This window comes from Lissotriton helveticus, chromosome 4_1 (genome assembly GCF_964261635.1).
Source record: "Lissotriton helveticus chromosome 4_1, aLisHel1.1, whole genome shotgun sequence".
Classification (NCBI taxonomy): domain Eukaryota; kingdom Metazoa; phylum Chordata; class Amphibia; order Caudata; family Salamandridae; genus Lissotriton; species Lissotriton helveticus.
Genome location: NC_136063.1, coordinates 467260975 through 467280681, shown reverse-complemented (window position 1 = coordinate 467280681; position 19707 = coordinate 467260975). Strand labels below are relative to the sequence as shown.

General features: G+C 45.7%; 1 protein-coding gene across 2 annotated transcripts in view; it reads left to right on the top strand.

Moving 5' to 3' along the window:
* Positions 1-19707, top strand: part of NECAB1 (N-terminal EF-hand calcium binding protein 1) — a 1511734-nt gene that overhangs the window by 1286148 nt on the left and 205879 nt on the right. For both annotated transcript variants that reach the window (XM_078687059.1, XM_078687058.1), the window contains exon 9: positions 15649-15702. In XM_078687059.1, coding sequence (XP_078543185.1) covers positions 15649-15702 — 54 coding nt within the window. The remainder of the gene's footprint in view (positions 1-15648; positions 15703-19707) is intronic.

The following is a 19707-nucleotide window of genomic DNA, read 5'->3' as shown; positions in this document are numbered from 1 at the left end:
GTATCCTGAAGGGTTACGTAGGGGACAAGGAGGGAATGAGGAAAATGAAATTTTGCCTGACCAAGATGCCCCCTACGTGTACCCTATGTTACATGTGTGTTACATATATGTGCATGTCACCCATGCATATTTCTTTCAGTGGCCTGAACAAAGAGGCCTCTGCAATCACGTCCTGCTTTAGGATGCCAGAAATCAAGTCTCCCATGTAAGAAATATTAAGCTAACATGAAGGCCCATGTATTTACATTGTGCACTTTTAAATAAATCACGATGAAACCTTTTTTGTGGTTCAGCTGAGCCACTTTCTGAAATAAGGGTTTTTCATGACTCCTGACACACTGAAAGCTGCAATTACATATCTCTGACCTCGCATGCTTCTAGCTCAGCCGAAAGAAACCCAGCAAGGGTTGCCAAGACAGTATATTTTGTTTAACAGTTATCTGCATGCCCGGTGAAAAAAGTAAACAGAACCCGTCTGTAAAGATAGGGCCTAGCTTTGCTGTCTCCGTTTAAATGAAATCACAGTGCTTGCTCACAGCCCCCATGCAATGAACGAAGAAATATATGCTTTTTCTGATTCCTAGTGACGAGCAACCTTTACTTCAGATAATACATCCCCGACTCTAGATATCTCTAAGATATCAGATAGTACAAGACGTGCTGGTCGCCCTGACACTGAAGGCTTCTCTACTAGACTTAAAGTCGGCTCTCCTCCCAGTTACACGTCAATTGCACGTCATGACCAAGTTGCACACAAGTAGGGCAAAGTTCCAGCTGGTCATGCAAACTCCTCCTCTGTGTACCACCCACCTATGACACCTACCTATCACCCACCTGTGACTCATCAAGTGTACACCCTCATGCACGCCCACATGCTCTTATCTCTTTCTTTCATGCTCTGCCTGAAGCGCTCCTCCCTATGTACAAGGAAAAATGTATATATGTGTTGTTCTCTGTAAATAATGTTAGAAGACCCTTCCTGAACCTCAGTGGTGATGGAACAGATTCTCCCTTAACTCGAGTTATTGGAATAAAGCCCTTTTAACTTGGACACCACGGACTCTCTGCCTCTCATTTGATACATGCTAATTGTTAATGCCTAGAAATTATGCCAGGGTAATTATTTTATTTACCACAGAAGGAGGGAGACATAGGGAGAGAGAGGGAGGGAGACAGAGGGAGAGAGGGAGGGAGACAGTTACAGAGAGAGAGAGGGAGAGAGAGAGGGAGAAAGACAGAGTGAGTGAGAACCCCCCCCCACTCCAGAACCACCCTTAGGTAGTTTGGGCTCGCTACGCTACGTTCACTCGCTACACTGCCTTACTGTGTCCCAAAATGATGCATCTCCAAAAAGTGTGTCCCCAACATAAAAAGTTTGGAAAGCTGTGGTTTACAGGATCCAAGGTGTAAATTATTAGGTCATCTGCATATAACGCAATTTTATAATAGAACTGCGATCCGTTAAAGGGAATGATCTGACCATGGGTACGCAGAAGCTGAGCTAGTGGCTCAATATAAATATTAAACAATAATGGGGAGAGAGGGCAGCCCTGTCTAGACCCCTAGAGATAGAGAAGTTCTCAGTGAGATTGCCATTAAGAAGAATCCTAGCATTAGTTAACTCATAGAGTCCCTGTAGCAAAGAAACAAAGCCTGGACTAAAACCCTGTATCTCCAAAACACCCCACAAATACGCCCAACAAACCCTGCATCCAATGTAACAGCCAAAGGCAACCGCCGGGGTGTGGCGAGGTCTATACAACCTATCAGCTGCTCCACAAGATCCTGGGTATGCCTCCAAGAATGCAACTATTTCCTCCCTTAGGCTCTTAAAGACTTCTGACAGGATGGCATCTGGCCCTGCCTCTTTCTCATTCTTGCTACGAGTAAGAACCCCACTAATTTCCTCCTGAGTTATAGGTGCCTCATAAATTCTATCCCCTCCTCTGAGAGCACAGGGAGGCCCACGCCTCCCAGCCATTCCCTTAGTTTATATGGGTCCGGGGAAATGTCTTCCCTATATAGAGCAGAAAAGAGGGAGACCAGGTGTCTATGCATGTCCTCGAGTTTGTTTAAAACCTCCCCCTGGGAGCTTACCACCACCTCCTTGATCATGTTAAGAGATCACTCCACTTTCGCTTTCCAAGTCAGCAAGGCCCCAGCTCATTCCCCATACTCAGAGTACCTCATCGATCCAGCCTGCCACCTTTCCCTACACTTGTAGTTTATCTTAGTCTTATAGCTTAAATGTGCCTCTTCTAACCGCTTTAATTGTAATCCCCTATTGGTTACTTCATCCTGGGTATGTAGACTGATCTCAAATAACCCAACTTCCTGTTCTAGTCAGGCCAATTCTTCCCTCTCTTTCCTGTGCTTTAGGCATCCCTGCCAAATTAATATCCCCTGGAGGAAAGCTTTGAATGTATCCCACACAACTTCAAGGGGGCTGAGCCTTTGTTATTAGTACGAGTACCAGATCACTTTCTGAAAGGATAGGTCTCTTCAAAGTCCACTTAGATTTTGCTTATACCCAGGGGGTTACAGTGATAAGATTATAGCTGAGTGATCCAAAATATGCCCTGGAAGATGATTAACATCACTAATATGCCCTGTTAAACCCACATCGACAAAAAAATAATCTAACCTAGAAAAGTGCCCATATTTTTTTCTGTGGAAGGTGTATCCTCTCTCCCGACCTTTTAAATAGTGCCAAGCATCCACCAATCCCAGGTTCTGCAACATATTTCTGAGCGCCTGTCTCATCTTTGGTACCTGACCCCTTCCCTTGTATTTGTTCTATCTAGAATTGGATCAAGCACCGTTAAAATCTCCCCCCAGAACCAAAGGAACTGAACAGTCTGCTAAACTTAACTCTAGGTCCACAATAAGATGGGGGTCATCCACGTTTGGTCCATAATACCCTGCACATATGAACTCAGAACCATACTTTCTCATCCTGGCTAGGTCCCACCTATCATTACTATCAATTTTGGAGCACACTATGTCTACCCCGAGCCCTCCTTAATCAGGATCGCCACACCTGTACAACACTGGTACTGATCAGTCACCACTGAAATCGCAATCCATCCATACCTGGCGAGAAGCTCCTTACTCTCGCGACTAGGTGTGTTTCTTACAGTATAATTATATGGGCCTGACTTCCCACCAGGTACCACAAAACCACTCTTTGCTTGGCTCAGGACCATAAACCATGTTCCAGGTTAAGAAACGTATACTGCTACCACCCCATCCATATTTCCAATGTGTTGACTCTATCCTTAAACAACCCATCCCTGAAGGGAGATAAATCTGCACGGTGACATTGAGGAATTTTCTTTTTCTTTTTTCCCACTGCTCCCCACGTTGTGCCCCTCCTCCACACCCCTTCCCAAGCCCCCCCCTCTTACCCTACCATGGGGAACCTTCCCAAAACTTGAAGGCATATAATTGCCTTTTGTGCTGCTCCGCGACGCCTGATGATTTTAACCGCAACAAACTCCCTCGACCCTTCCTCAATCTGAAAAATACTTGTGCTCAATGCTAAAGTAGTCAGGGGGCATCTCCTTTCCCTTTAATGGAGACTATCAGTGCATTCACATCCTCCAGTGTACAATAATTATACATTTGGTTATTCCACATTATGCAGAGGGTTGCTGGGAATTTTAGTTGTACTTTTGCCCCCAACTTCCAAAGGTCCTCCATCTTCTTGCCCAGCTCCCACTGACTCTGCTGAGTTCCCTTGCATATATCTGAGCTTATTATGAGAGAAAAGCCATTAACCGTATAGGGGCCTTCCCTTAGAGCCGCAGTCAGGATTACCTCCTTAACTGCATACGAAAGCAAGTTTACCAAGATCTTTCTTGGCTGAGGCCGTTGGAGGTTCCTCTTGAACGGATCTCGGTGTGCCCTCTGGTTCTCATGAACTAGATCGATCTCAGGCTTATCCTTTATTACAGTATCTCTCAGGGGCTTGATTATAAAGGACTTCATGTCCTTACCCTCTCAATGTATGTCCTCACGTAGCATTTTATTCTGTTTGAATAGCATTGAGATCTCTGAGGTGTTTTTCTCAACGACCCGCTTTGTTGATACTACCTCCTCCTCCAGTCCTTTAGTATGAGCAGCAACCACATCTAGCTTCTGCGCTAACTCAGAACATGAGACTTGAATGCTTTCCTGATTAGCCTCTGAAACCATAAACCTACTTTTCATTTCTTCTTTTAACCATAGGAGGATACCTGCCAATGAATCTTCTGCCTTTCCCCTGGGGATTCCGACCCTGGTATTACTTTGTGGGTCATTGAGTAGCTGCTCCTATTCCAGCTCCAGTTCGCTATTTAATGTCAGAGTTTCGAACCTTTCGCTGGTGGAGACAGGGGCACCCCCTAAGTCAGAGGCCCCTGGAGACCTTACGGCTCCCAAAGGCCCTGCTAATGCCCGAGCTTGCACGGCCACCCTACTAGACGAAGCTACTTCACGCGACGCTATCTCAGCAAAAGTCCAGAGAGGTATCCCTTTTTTCCCCCTCTATGCGTTGGACTAAAGGTAGGACTCTGAAAAATGATTTGAGGGAAGGAGTAATTTTAATCTGCTGGATGGTAGCTCTCCTGCACCTACGCCCTAGATTTTTGCCAGGGGACCTAGTAGAGTTATAATGTGAGGGGACATAACTACCGCCCCACCTCCCCTTCAGTCACACATCGCTTCTCTTTTTTCAGACCAGAGGCCACAAGTACAGAAGGAGGGTCATGTGGTGTCCCAATTTTACCCCCTCAATGTTTCTATTAAGTAGTGTATACCTCGAGACTTTACTGCGATTTAAAAACAAAATCCTCCATATGCTGGAGGCCTACACCCTGCTTCTGAGCCTTCCTCTGGGTCTCATCCCTAGGTTAGAGTCTCCTGAAGTCCCTGATACCCCCCATGGATTGTGAACATGGAATACCCTCTGGGAGCATCCGTAGTGTATGCGTGTTTTGAGGCACAGGCAAACCTCAGCTGGGGATCTGCTTGTGCTGGCTCTACCGAACATATGCACACCAGCAGATCCGCAGCGTCAGAGCCCTCTTGCTGCCTCCAACCACTGGATACCATGGGACAGCTTCGTCATCTCCTGGGGGCTGATCGGATTGTTAGATCCCCCAAGAAGCCTCATTGAGCTGGAAAACCCAGCGCAACTCTCAGCTCAGGATCAAGACCGAGTTGCTGGATCAGCCAGCGGAGCGCCCGCAGCTACTCAACATGCAGCCACCATGTTCCCCATCCACATTCGCAGTTCCATTTGGTTTTTGTTGTATTGTATAAACTCAGACTTTCAAGTGTTGCTGAACTTGAAGATAATTTGTGAATTTTTTAAATATTTCTTTTTTTTATTCCAATCAATATTTCAATAGTGAATTCGATGGGTGATGTCTCCCAAAAGTAAAAGACACTATTTAGAGTCAACCTATATTTTATGTAAAACCATCACAAAGCTTCAGAAGAAACTGAATGTCACCACAACTTGGCACGTCTTAGAAAAATATGATAAAGAAAAACCCTGTGAAAATAAAGGCGACGAGAACTAAAATGTCCTGGTCTAGTACTTTAAAAGGGTTGACTCACTGTGTCCACTGACACAGCCTGAATGTTAATGGGTAATGCAGAAATGGTGCATAGCTGACAAGAACTTCACAGTGTGGAGATTGCATTACATAAATATTTTGGGTTACTTTCGCCGAAATGTTCCACTCAATCAGATCAGAGACTGCAATGGTGGAAGAATACAGCAAATAAACAGCTATCAAGATAGAAACCAAAATTAATATCAAAGCAGGCACTGATGAGTAGAACTAAACTTGCGCCTGATTTGCATAAGCCTTCCAAAGTTAAGCATGTTACATTGAGTTTGTCCATGTATTTTGTGAGATTTATAGTTACCCATTTCTTTAAAAAATCCCTTGGCCCCGGCGAGGTGGTAGTCCCCGAGGCTCGGGGGTGGACCGTGAGGCTCACCCATATCAAAAATTAAAAGCCCAGAGGAGGTCGTGGTCCTCCGGGGTAGTCAGTGATGTCATCAGTGACGTCATTTGAGATGTCATCAGTGATGTCACTGACCATGTCATGAATGATGTAATATGTGACATCATCAGCAGTGGATTGCGGGCGCACGAGTTATAATGGAGGAATTTCAGTATGAGTGAAATGTCCAGTTAACTATAACTGCCCTGAAACCTATGGTTTTTTCAGTGAATTTCTGAGGTTTTTTAAATGATAATGTTTAAATGTAATAATAGTTATATGTATTTTTTATACTGAATTTCTACAGGTTTTTTTAACTGTTAATTGTTACATATTTTATTTTTTAAATTACATTATATATTTTTTATATAAATGGAAATAAAAATGTTTTTTAAAATATTGAAAATTAAATATTTTTTTTTTGTTGTTGAATGTATAAGTGCAGAAATATAGGTGTGTTGGTTAGTTAGAGGACTGCATGCATAGTGGATAGGGGTTTGAAGCAGTCCATGTGCTAAGGCCTGGCTCAGTGCATGAGTTATTGGGTACTGACTGAATGATTAGAGTACTGCAAGGAGTGTGCCTGGGTGAATTTATCAGTGTTTGGCTTTTGGCGCAGTGAATGGATTAGTACATGGTGCTGAATGGGTTACTAGAGGAGTGCAAGGGGAGTGACACGGTGTTTGCTGAAGAGTATATATACTGACTGGGGAATTGAAGGTGTGAAAGACAAGTGTGTAGGTGGTTAGAGGACTGCATGCATAGTGGATAGGCATTTGAAGCAGTCCATGTGCTAAGGCCTTGCTCAGTTCATGAGTACTTGGGTACTGACTGAGTGATTAGAGTACTCCAATGAGAGTGCCTGGGTGAATTTATAAGTGGTTGGATTTTGGCGCAGTGAATGGATTAGTACATGGTGCTGAATGGGTTACTGGAGGAGTGCCAGGGGAGTAACACGGTGTTTGCTGGAGAGTATATATACTGACTGGGGAGTTGAAGGTGTGAAAGACTAGTGTGTAGGTGGTTAGAGGACTGCATGCATAGTGGATTGGCATTTGAAGCAGTCCATGTGCTAAGGCCTGGCTCACCACATAACTACTTGGGTACTGACTGAATGATTAGAGTACTGCAAGGAGAGTGCTTGAGTGAATTTATAAGTGGTTGCGTTTTGGCGCAGTGAATGGATTAGTACAGGGTGCTGAATGGGTCACTGGAGGAGTGCAAGGGGAGTGACAGGGTGTTTGCTGGAGTGTATGGATACTGACTGGGGAATTGAAGGTGTGAAAGACAAGTGTGTAGGTGGTTAGAGGACTGCATGCATAGTGGATAGGCGTTTGAAGCAGTCCTTGTGCTAAGGACTGGCTCAGTGCATGAGTACTTGGGTAGTGACTGAATGATTAGAGTACTGCAAGGAGAGTGCCTGGGTGGATTTTTTAAGTTTTTGGGATTTGGTGCCGTTTTTACAATTTTTTCAGATGGGTACTTATGGTAACTGACTCTGACTAACCAGTCCTAGAGCCATTACTATGCTAAAAGACGCTTAGAATACAGTTAAAACACCTACATACACTAGGGAACACTATGCGTTGGGGTACCCCTGTGATTAGAATCACCTCCTCTGTAAGCCCCTTTTACATAATAGGGCAGGGGGATTAAAATTACCTCTTAAAATGCACCACAGGGCGGGTGGCTGAGCTGACGTGTGCAAACACACCCTGTGGCCATTTTAATTTGGGGTATAAGGTCCCCTTGAATACTGAGGGTCCCTAGGGTCCAAGTAGCCCACTAGGTACCTCCAGTAAGTGCCACAGGGCTGCGTTGCAGAGAGGTGTAAAAAGGGGCATGGCCTGGGCCACCTCCCTGAAACACAGCGCAGTGGTGCTTACTGGAAGTACCTGGTGGACTAGTTGGCCCCCAGGCTCCCTCAGGATTGAAGGGGATTTATTTCCCCATCTTAAAACCCGCCAGAGGGCGTGTTTGCACACGTAACCTCAGGCCCCATCTGTGAGAAAGTGCCATCTTTCTTGCATGGTCTGCCTCCACTTTCTGCTGAATTGCTGATGTGCTTTGACTGAGTGTGCCCTGGGCTCCTGCTAATCAGGTGCCCAGGGCATGTGTTCCTTCCCTAAAACTGTATTGAAGCTGAACCCAATTGGCATATCTGGCCACATGTCAGCCCCTGGTAAATGGTACCCTAGGTACCCAGGGCATTGTGACCAGAGAAGACCCCTAAGGGCTGCAGCACTTATTGTGCCACCCTTAGGGGCCCTGCACCCTGACACCCACACACTGCCTTTGCAGACTGAGTGTCCTGGTACAGAACTAAATAAAGAGTCGACATGGCACACATCCCTGTGTGCCATGCCCACAAACCCACTGCCCTGGCATCATCAGTGACCCCTCTAGCTGGGTGCACTATGCCAGTGGAGTGGGCACAGCTGCATGAGCTCTGTACCCCTACAGTACCCAGGGCCATTCCTGGGCACTGTAAGTGCAGTGATGCCATTAGGAGTAAATGGTGCTGGGAGTTTGTCATTACAAACTCTCTAGCACCATAATGGCTACATTGAAGACTGACAAGTTTGATATTAAACTTCTCAGCACATTAAACCCACACTGATGCCAGTGTGGGATTTAATGTAAAATGCACTACAGAGAGCATCTTAGAGATGCTCCCTGAAACCTAACCTACAATCCATGTCATGTCTGAGAGGCTGCATAGGCTGCCACACAGCAGACATGTTGCTGGACCCCTGGGTGGAGATCCCCCCTCTCTCCTAGTCCTGCAACAATGCACATCCTGGGCGAGGTGCTAGGTCTCCTTCCCCAGGATGGGAAGGGGGAAGCTTCAAAGGCATACCGCCTTTGTGAGCTTCTCCATACCACTTGCTGTACTCAGCAACTGGCCCCCACTGGTTCTGACCCCGACTCTGGCAGGAATATTGGTGGGAAACCCTACATGAGGAAAGGAGGTGTGCCAGCCTGTGTCAACTCCAACCCTCAGGTGGGAGAGGCGAGGTGAAGCAAAACTCCAGGTCCCGGCCATCTTGAGGATGGGGAGCCCTGCCCAATCATAGATAGGCTCCTGTCCCCTCCCACAGGAGAGGATCAGGATAGGGGGTGTACTCACCCCAGGACAGGGACCTATTGGTCCCTGCCTTTCCCCTACCTGTAACACCCCTACATTTAGTATTTAGGGGCACCCTGAACCTTCCTTCCTGAGATCCCAATTTTGAAACAAGAAAGAAGACCAAGAAGAAGAAGACCTGCCGTGTAGCTGCTAACAAGAGGACAACACCAACTGCCTTAGCCCCAGCCCTACAGGCCTGTTGATCCTTGAACCTGCTCCTGCTGAATCTTGGTGTCTCCTGCGGACAGCAACCTCAAGAACCCCGGAGGACCTGCCTGCGTTGACGAGCAGTGGCTCTGCTCAAACAACAATACCCCTGGTGCCAGCCAGGAACCGCGAATCCAGCCCATTCTGCACCCGCCGAGCCCAGCCTGTGCCCGAGTGGACAAAGACCCTGTGTACATCCCCCAGCGATTCTGACTTGGAATCCAGTGCCCAAGGACTCTCCTCGACGACCCAGACGACGCCTGCAGACTCAGAACCAGGACCCCTCCAACTTTGACCAGCAGAGGGCAAGATTTCCACAACGTCCAAAGACACCCCTGCATCTGGCATCCCCCGGCCTCCTGTGTCCAACTCCAGGGTGCCTACCTACCCTCCTAGTTCCCAACTTACACCTCGAAGTGTTGGTTGCTCAAAAAGATCCACCGACCCCGAGCCTGCAGCCTTTGTTCCCTTTTAAAGATCTCCATTGAATAACATTGAGTGCCCGAGGGCTCAAAAACACCCTGCACCCAGCCGCCCGAGTGCCCCTGGGAGTGCAACATTTGTCCTATCCTACTTCCCATTTTCCCTGCGCAAGTGACCAGTAGCCCAGCTTCCACAGCAGCGTTGCCTGCTAGCCAGCAGCCACCAACTGAAGTCCCCGTGCCTCTCATTGGATAACATTGGGCCTACTACCTCTGCACCCAGCTGCCCCAGTGCCGCTGAGGGTGTACCAACTGTACCTACCTGACCCTGGGAGACCCCTGAGTCTATGCCCAGAACCTTAACTCTTCCAGTTGAGTAGTTACCTAAAAGCCGATAACTCACTTTTCTTCCTTAGGCTAACATTGACTGGTTTCACTTGGAAATTCTTTTAAGTGTGGAGTTTTGGAACTTTAAAATATTCCTCTATAATCAGCTGAACTACGAATTCCGATTTACTCACCTGCTATCAGGAAAGACCTCAGTGCTGTATCTTTGAGCCCAGTACTGACCCTGAAAAGTAATTTTACCGTACTTACCAGTAACTTGAATTTCCTTCCAAAGGATATCATTGCCTGCTTTTTGCTGAAAAAGATTTTAAGTGTCGATTTTTGGAACTTACAAATATTCCTCTAAAATCAGCCGTACTACGAATTACGATTTACTCACCTGTTATCAGGAGAAACCTCAGTGCTGCATCTTTGAGCCCAGTACTGATCCTGAAAAGTAATTCTAACCGTACTTACCAGTAACTTGAATTTCCTTCCATAGGATATCATTGCCTGCTTTTTGCTGAAAAAGTTTCAAAGTGTCAAATATTCTCAAAAAAACGTGCCAACGATAAAAACATAATTACTGGCCTGTTTTAGATAGAGGTCCCAGTGCTGAACCTAGGAGTCCAGCACTGGATTACAAAAGTAACGCGAACATACTTTACATGCAAATTGAATTTCCTTCCATAGGATAACAATGGTATTCCAACTGATAAAGTCAACTTTTAAAATACAATAATATTCCTTAAAAATCACTAATGTAACCAAAACGCTTTACTTAACTGTTTAAAGCTCATGTCCCGGGACCGAATCTAGGATCCAGTCCTGTTGTTAGAAAAGTAATATACAAAGTAACTAATTGCATTTACCAGAAATTCCCATTGAGCTCAATGTTGCATTGTGTTTGAAATGTTGTTGCCTATTGCAACAAACTGTAACTATTGCATTAAAAAAGTCTATTGCCTATTTAAAAAGTATTTTTTAAATACCGAAATACCGATTCCTTAAATGCAATGTAGGAAGCACATTAAAGAGTGATTTTGAACCTTAAGGAATCGCTAATTACCACCAACTTCAAGTTGGTGTTAAGTCGCGATTTCCTTTCAAAAAGCACGTTTTTGCTTTTTGAAATGTGCCATGTGGCACACATCCATGCTCTTAGGGCATGTATGTGCGCCACGTGTGCACACATGTACATTTCAGGGGTGCAACAGGGTGTCTGGCACCCTTGAAATACCTCCCGGTATTACCGATTCGATAATACTGAATCTTTAATACTAAATGTCTTCACATTCATTCCTATGGGCCTCCAAGCCCATAGAAATGAATGGGTAGGTATTCCTTATTATCGAATCTCAATTACCGATTTGGTAATAAGGAATATTAAGGATTCTGTATTTTTTATCGAATCTTTACCTACATAGGAAATACCGATTTCTTACTAGGGAATCGGTAAAATTCGCTCTTAAGAAATCGGTATTTCTGATTTACGTACATCTGGCCCTGTATCTTTTGATACAAAACAATTGGCCTAGAGTTCAGTTCTTGAGTGTGTGAGACCATTTGCTGACTGAGTGTGTATAACAAATGCTTTACACTTTCCTCTTATACTGCCTTACTGCTCGACCAAGCTACCACTTTAGAGAGTAAGGGTATACCTAACTTTAACCTCTGCCAAACCTCTGGGGGCTCTATACCCACTGTACCTTACTTTGGTCCAGTATATAGAGAGCCACTTTCCTACACCATCCCCTGCCTTCACCACTGTGCAAACGTGGCCTGTGTCCATTTTAATTTGTGAGATTACGTCCCCTTTAAATCCTGAGTTTCCCTAGGGTCCAAGTAGCCCACTAGGTACCTCCAGTAAGCACCACAGAGCTGTGTTGCAGAGAGGTGTAAAAAGGGGCATGGCCTGGGCCACCTCTCTGAAACACAGCGCAGTGGCGCTTACTGGAAGCACCTGGTGGGCTAATTAGCCCCCAGGGCCCTCAGGATTGAAGGGGCATTATTTTCACACGTTACCTCAGGCCCCATCCCCTCCCTTCACCACTGTGTAAACGCACTCTGTGGCCATTTTAAGTTGGGAGATTAAGTCCCCTTGAATCCTGACGGTACCTAGGGTCAAACTAGCCCACTAGGTACCTCCAGTAAGCGCCGTTGTAGAGAGGTGTAAAAAGGGGCACGGCCTGCACCACCTCTCTGGGCCCTCAGGATTGAAGGGGAATTAATTCCCCAACTTAAAACACGCCACATGGTGTGTTTGCACACGTCACCTCAGGCCCCGTCCCCTCCCTTCACCACTGTGTAATGAATCCTAAAGGTCCCTAGGGTCAAACTAGCCCACTAGGTACCTCCAGTAAGCGCCACAGACCGGCGTTGCAGAGAGGTGTAAAAAGGAGAGTGGTCTCTGAACACCCATCTGCAACGCAGCTCCCTGGTGCATACTGGAGATGCCTGGTGGACTAGTTGACCCTCTGGGACCCTCAGTATTGAAGGGGAATTTATTCCCCAACTTACATCTCGCCAGGGGGCGCATTTGCACAATGGTGAAGGAAGGGGGCGTGGCCTGAGGTGACATGTGCAAACACGCCCTGTGGGGCGTTTTAAGTAAGGGAATTAATACCTCTTCATTCCTGAAGGTCCCTGGGGGCCAACTAGCCCACCGGGTACCTCCAGTATGCGCCAGGGAGTTGCGTTGCAGAGAGGTGTTCAGAGGCCACAATCCTTTATACAACACTCTGTAACACAGCTCCGTGGTGCTTACTGGAGGTACCTGGGGTGCTAGTTGGCTCCAAGGGGACCTCAGGATTGTAGAGGAATTAATTCCCAACTTAAAATGCGCTACCGGGCATGTTTGCACACATATCACCTCATGCCACCACTGTGCAAACGCGCCCTGTGGCGCGTTTTAAATTGGGGCATTAAGTCCCCATGAATCCTGAGGGTCCCTGAGGTCCAACTAGCCCACCAGGTACCTCCAGTAAGCGCCACGGAGCTGCGTTGCAGAGTGTTGTAAAAAGGGGCGTGGCCTGGACCATCTCTCTGCAATGTAGCCCTGTGGCGCTTACTGGAGGTACCTGGTGGGCTAGTTGGCCCCCAGGGACCCCCAGTATTGAAGGGGAATTAATTCCCAATTTAAAACGTGCCACAGGGCGCGTTTGCAGAGTGTTTTTGTGAGGGGGCGGGATCTAGGGAGGATCGCATGTCTTTTAAAAAAAAAATGAATTTGAAAGGGGGCTGTGTGGACCCCTTTCCTTTTACTTTTTTATGGCCCTAGGGACCCCATCCCCCAGGGCCTGACCCCCAAATTAATATAAAAATATTTTATTTATGGGAAGAGGGCCCCTCCTGTGGCCGATTCCGGGCCCCAGGTACCCCATCCCCCCGGGGCATGGCCAATTTAAATTTTTTATTTTTTATTTTAATGGGGTGAGGGGCACATAGACCCCCTCCCGGGCAACTTCTGGCCCTGGGTAGGCCCCATCCCTGGGGGCCTTGCCACCTCTTTGGGGACCGTGGGGGGAGCCCCAATGCCCCCACGGTCCCAGCCGGCTCCCCGCCTCCTGCGGGAGCCTGCATTGCTATTCCACATGGGGAGCAGCTAACATGCTGCTCCCCATGTGGAAAAGCAATCTGCTTTGCTTCATTGAAGCGAGAGCAGGTTTCCCTTCTCTCGCTTCAATGGAGCAAAGCAGTTTGTAATGACAGGGTGGGAGCAGCAAGGCTCCCCCCATGTCATTGCAAACTACAGTGTCCTGGGGGTACAGGAGCTGGCCCCTAGGTGTGGCAGTCCCCGGGGCTGCGGGGGTCCGTGAGCCCCCGCATATATTGGCATGAACCCCTGGGGTAGTGGTCCCTGGGGCTTGGGGGGGGCTTTGAGCCCCCACCCATGATTTTTGAAGCCCTGGGGTGTGGCGGTCCCCGGGGATGGGGGGCTGAGAGCCTCCTTACATATTTCAGAAAAGCTCTGGCAGGTGGCGGTCCCCGGGGCTGGGGGGCCCCTCTGGGCCTGCATTAAAATATGCATATTGCCCCTGAGACTTGGACCCCCCGGGGGCTAATTAAAAACGAAGCACGGGAGCCCACGCTTAACTTTTGTTTTCCCGCTGCGGGATGCGCGGATCCTCCGCGCATCCCGCAATTAAAAATAAAAAAATGAAACATTTTATTTAGGCCTTGGGGTCCTTGTGGGACCCCCTGAGCAGGCCTAGGGGGTCAGGGTGTTTCTACCCTGTCCCCTTTGTGTGTTTCTCATGTTTTTCACACTGCTTTCTTGTGCCTCGGTTTTATCGAGGCACGGCTGCCAACTCTTCCTGGTTTGTAGTGTTGACAGCCAATTAGCATAAAGCTTGTGCACGCGAGGATCCACGTCCCTAGATATAAACATTTATATATGTGTTTTTATTTTTGAATTTCTCAGCAACTACTGAACGGATTTACACCATTTAACAAAAAGGCACGACCCTAAACCAAAGGCTACCTTTTTGCCAAATTTGGTGTAATTCCGTCAGCAGTTCGGGCTGGAGCTGTGCCTAAAGGTTCCTATGGGAAATGACATGGGGAAAACACGCTTTGGGACCCCCTTTTTTCTCGGCCCCCGCTTGACGAATCACCGTGAAACTTTCAGGATAGGAGCGAACCGGATCTCCCCACGAGTTTAGAAAATTTTGTGAAGATTCGGCAATCCACACCAAAGTTATTGGGAATAGAATGTTGCGGATTTCCTAAGGAAAATAGGTCACCATGACCGCCAGTAGGTAATATATATATATATATATATATATATATATATATATATATATATATATATGTATATATATATATATATATATATACTGCGTGGCACTTAGTGGCTTCATAATGCTTGAGTAAAGCAACGCACATACTCGGCACCAAGGAGGCATTCCGTGGGTGTTCCCAAGCAACTCCCATGGTTTTTGATGCATTCCCAGATTTACCGGAACCAGTAAACCTGAGAATGCCCCAAAAAGATGTGAGGTGATGCGTAACAAGGAGAAATATCTTTATTTCTCCTAGTTACTTTTTCTTTCTGTGTGTACTGCATTCTGCAGCACGCAAAGAAACAGGCATTTGCCTCTCAGGATCGTTTTGTGCAGGAAGGTATCCCTTCCTGAAAAAAAAAACCCTGTCTGCAATGCAGGCACCGTTGCACCATGGTGCAAGGGTGCCTGAATTGCCACTGGGCTGCCAAAACATCACCAGCACACGGACAAGGACAGGAATGCGGCACATAAAAAAAAATATGATTTATTACTGCCTTTTCCCTGGAACGCCACGCAGCAAGGTGACTTACTGTGCTCCATTGCGTTACTTTGCCATAAATATGGCCCAGAGTAGCTACCGCCCGAATAGTTTGATTTAAAGTGATGAACCAGCCAATGCATTCAGGAAAGTTTTTGTTGTGAGCAATTTCCACACTGGTTTTCTTAACACGTATAACTGAATTAGTGTGCACAGTCTATTACTTTAATCACATTTATGGAACCGTCTACTCTATCTCATCAACATATTTTTCATGTGTTTTCTGTGTCTCACAAGGACCTTAAATTGGAACCACCAGAAGAGGAAATTTCAGAAGGGAGTACAAAGTCTGTAAGTATGCCTGCTTTCAGGTTCACATATTGTTTATTATATCTGATAAAATATTCACCGATTTATCAGGTAAAGGGATGAACTTTCTAACTGAACATGTATTTTTGCTTTGATATGTTAGGCTCTCTTGTAGGCCACAACAAGCACTCACACTTCCACATTACTGTTCAAGACAGTGGTCTTTTCCACATCATACAAAAATATTATCAATATGGAATTGTGTACAGTAGAATTGTCTTGAACCTTCTACTCAACAGCTTAGTCCTTGAACATTTTCTGTATGAAGAGAATCACAATGTTAGTACCTTTAGTTTTGGCATGTTAACAGTGACAGTACGGAGATGGAGTGAAAGAGACTCTGTGAAACACAGTGACCAAAATATTGCAACACAATGTGTAAGTCTCCCTCTTGCAACCACTTTCTTATGATTACAGCTGCTGGCACTGTGTTACACCAACCAATAACCCTGCTCCCCACTGCCTTCAATTCAACACAAGCCGCGCACGGAGATAGCTCTCAGGGCTGTTGCAGCTGGGCAAAAAGACAATAAATCATCCATTAAAAGAGTACAAACATCATCTGTAGATCCCAAGCAGTTGCTCACCTGCCTACAGCCCACAGGCCTACCATAGATGAAACCTATTGTGTGTATCTTCTGTATGAGGTTTACATCTCTAACCAGAGACAGATCTGTTATCTTACGCTTGAGCCTTACATCAGCGTAGTGCAAGGGTAGCTCAGTTGTATAGTGTTCCCACATATGATATCCGTGTAACCTGAGTGACAGTGCTGCTGTTATAAGAGCTAGGATGTTAGTTATTTGAGAACTGAGTTGAAGAACTTCTCTCTAACTTGCAGTCCTATTAAATCACTGTATCTTGAGTGATAACTCTGTTGTCAGAAGCGATCTCCTGTTCTTTCCTGTGTAATATGAGTGATAGCACTAATGTATGTCATTCACACCTGTAACATTTGATTAGCCTGAGGGTTTAAGGTGCACACTAATCTCTGTAACACGAGGCAGTGATCTTCTGTTTGAGGCTCATGGTGTACCATCTATCATCTGAAGAACAATTCTTAATTTGTAAAAGAATAAGTGCCGGAACCCAACGTTTTCTTCAAAAATCCATTACCAGCACTGCCGAAGTTCGGGGTTGCCGAATACTAATACTGTCTATCTAGACTTGATTTAACTTAATGCTTCTTTAATTTAGCACCATGCCCCCATCACCCCTTTATCTAACTATTGCAGGTGCATTTTCACCACTGGAGGATCAAAATCAGAGGGGCCCTAGTGGATAAGTAAAATATCAACCAGTTCCCTGGGGACTAGCAGAAGGAACGACCATACCAATCAAGGTTAGAGGACCAGGAGGACCATGTCAAGCAGGACCAGGAGCAAAACTAGGACCTCAAAGCCCATGATAAGTACCAAAACTGAAAAAACTTGGAGGGCCAGGACCAAGAAGACCAGAAAGACTACGACCTGGAGGGCTATGATCGGACAAGCAGGAAGCATGGTCAGGTTTGGAAGTAAAAGTAGCTCTGACAAAAAAGGTTCATACCCTTCTCCGCTCGCCCACTCCTTTCATCCATCAATTTTCTGCCTCTCTCCTCCCTCCTAATACTCTATCTCTCTTTCCTCCCACTCTCTTTTCTTCACCTCTATCTGCTTATGAACCCACTGTGACTGCTTCAATAAACCCTGGGTAGCTGGAGAAAGTGTCAGAAGTGCCAGAGGTGAGTGTAAGCCTTACAAAAATAATCTTTAATGATGCTAGACCTCCCGAGAAAGGTCTGATGAGATAAAAGGCTAGTCTGGCCATGGCAGGAAGACCACCAGCATGAGGACCAGTTTAGAAGTAGGAACAGGATAATCAGTAGGCAAAGTGACTTGAACCCTGGCCAGGAAAAATATGTGGAGGACCTGGACCAAGAAGAGGAGGACCAGTCTGGCTTCCGATCGCACAGTAGCGCGGAGGCCATTAACTTACGTGCGATAAATGGTGCCTGCCTGACCACAGATGAAGATGATCCCTGCCTACTGCTATTGCTGGACCTCTCATCTTCTTTTGACACAGTAGACTATACCACCCTCATAAGCATACTGGATTCTCAAACTGGATTCACCAGCAATGGTCACTGGGTCTCCTAATACCTTTCTAATTGACACCAGTGTGTTCACATGAGCACAATCAGGTAAAAAAAGATCTGTATCTCTTGCGGAGGCCTTCAGGGCTGTATACTGTTTCCTGCCATCTTCAACCTAGACAGGAAACCGTGTGATGTTCTACTCGCATATATCAGCAACAAGAGTCACCTATATGCTGATAATACACACCTCTGCTTGAAAGTCTCCTTTGCTTCAGAAATTCAGTTCCTCAGACACTGCTTTTACATCCATACCTGCAGCTCAACCCAGCCAAGACAGAATTCCTATTATTTGCCCGGAATAATAAACAAAATACAGTACAAACCTGGCTCAATTATATGAATCCTGGCTTTGATGCCCAGTTTTCACTGAATGCTAAATCACGTAGGTTCACCATGGCCACAACCTCATTATAAAGGAACACTTTGCCAAAATAAACAAGGATGGTTTGGTACAAGCTCTGTCTAATAAAAAAAAAGGTCAAACCATTTCTTCCAGAATGCAATTTCAGCACTGCTGTTCAAGCGCTTGTACTCTTAAGTCTAGATACACCATAGCCTCCCAGTCTCCATACTGGCACCCCTTAGGAGCATCCTACAAGCATGAGCAAGTCTCATCCAGTGCCTGAAAAACTTTGATCACATCATCCCTATTATGATGGAAAGTCATTTGGTCCTTTGCAGATCAGCACCATATATAAATCAAGTTGCATCATTTACAAAGTTATCGCCACCAGCACCGCCAATTATCTTGCAGACAATCTTACTATCATTGGTGGTTCTCAGCACACCGGCAGCCAGGACACCACCAGACTGCACACTAAGAAGTCCAAAAAAGAAAAACAAAACAAGAGACTTTTTCCATGTATGTACCCAGAATCTGGAACAACATCCCTGAATACATCAGCATCGCCTAAACGCTGCTCCAATTTCGAAAGAGTCAAAGATTCATCTACTTACAGAACACTACATCACAATTAATTAACCATCTGCATACCTCTGCTCTTACTCTTAATGCTTGTATTTGTCTATGTACAGCATTCCCCTGCCTTTTGGCTAGGTTTGCACTATAGGAATGTCATATAGATGCATTTATTAAAGTGGCCACATCTCCTATAAATTATTCTTAGCTACCCTGTTTGACCACACTTTTTTAGAAATACCCCACACTTTTCCGTTCACTTAATGTTCTGCTAACTCCTGTCCTGAAAAGCAGTCTCTTTGTGTCTAATTAAGACAATATGACCAGCTTTATTACCACATTTCCACCTTTTTGTCAAAGATAATATATAGGCTCATTTCCATTGGCTCCACTCTTCATGATCCTGCCCCATGTGAGTGGACACCATTTTTTGCAACATTTATGAAATTCCAAAGTAAGCACCTGCATTTCCAGTGCTGACTTGATAAGGACCAAGAACACAATTTACAGAAAGCAATAGGTTGCTAAAGTAAAGTTCAAGACTGGAAAACCATGTCCTTGAAGACATGGGGTCATCATGTAATCATAATATTGATCCCACCACATGAAATCACATGACATGGCGTTTGGCTTGAGAATGGCCTCACAGAACACAACATGAAATGGGATTCATGAGAAGAAATCAGAAGAAGTGATTGCATGGCTTCTAGCCTAGGTGAGTTCATAAGCTATAAAATAACATAAATAAGAGCTTTTATCACTGTGACCAGCCTACATCTTTCTACTAGTGTTTCATTAACTTTAGTCAAACTTCAAGATTTGCATTTATTTTGCACTACTTTTAGATGGGTGTTGGTAGTTCTCCTTCTGGTGCAGAAACTGGAATTTGCCAAGTAAAATCATAAGCTACCAAAAACAAAATAATGAATCT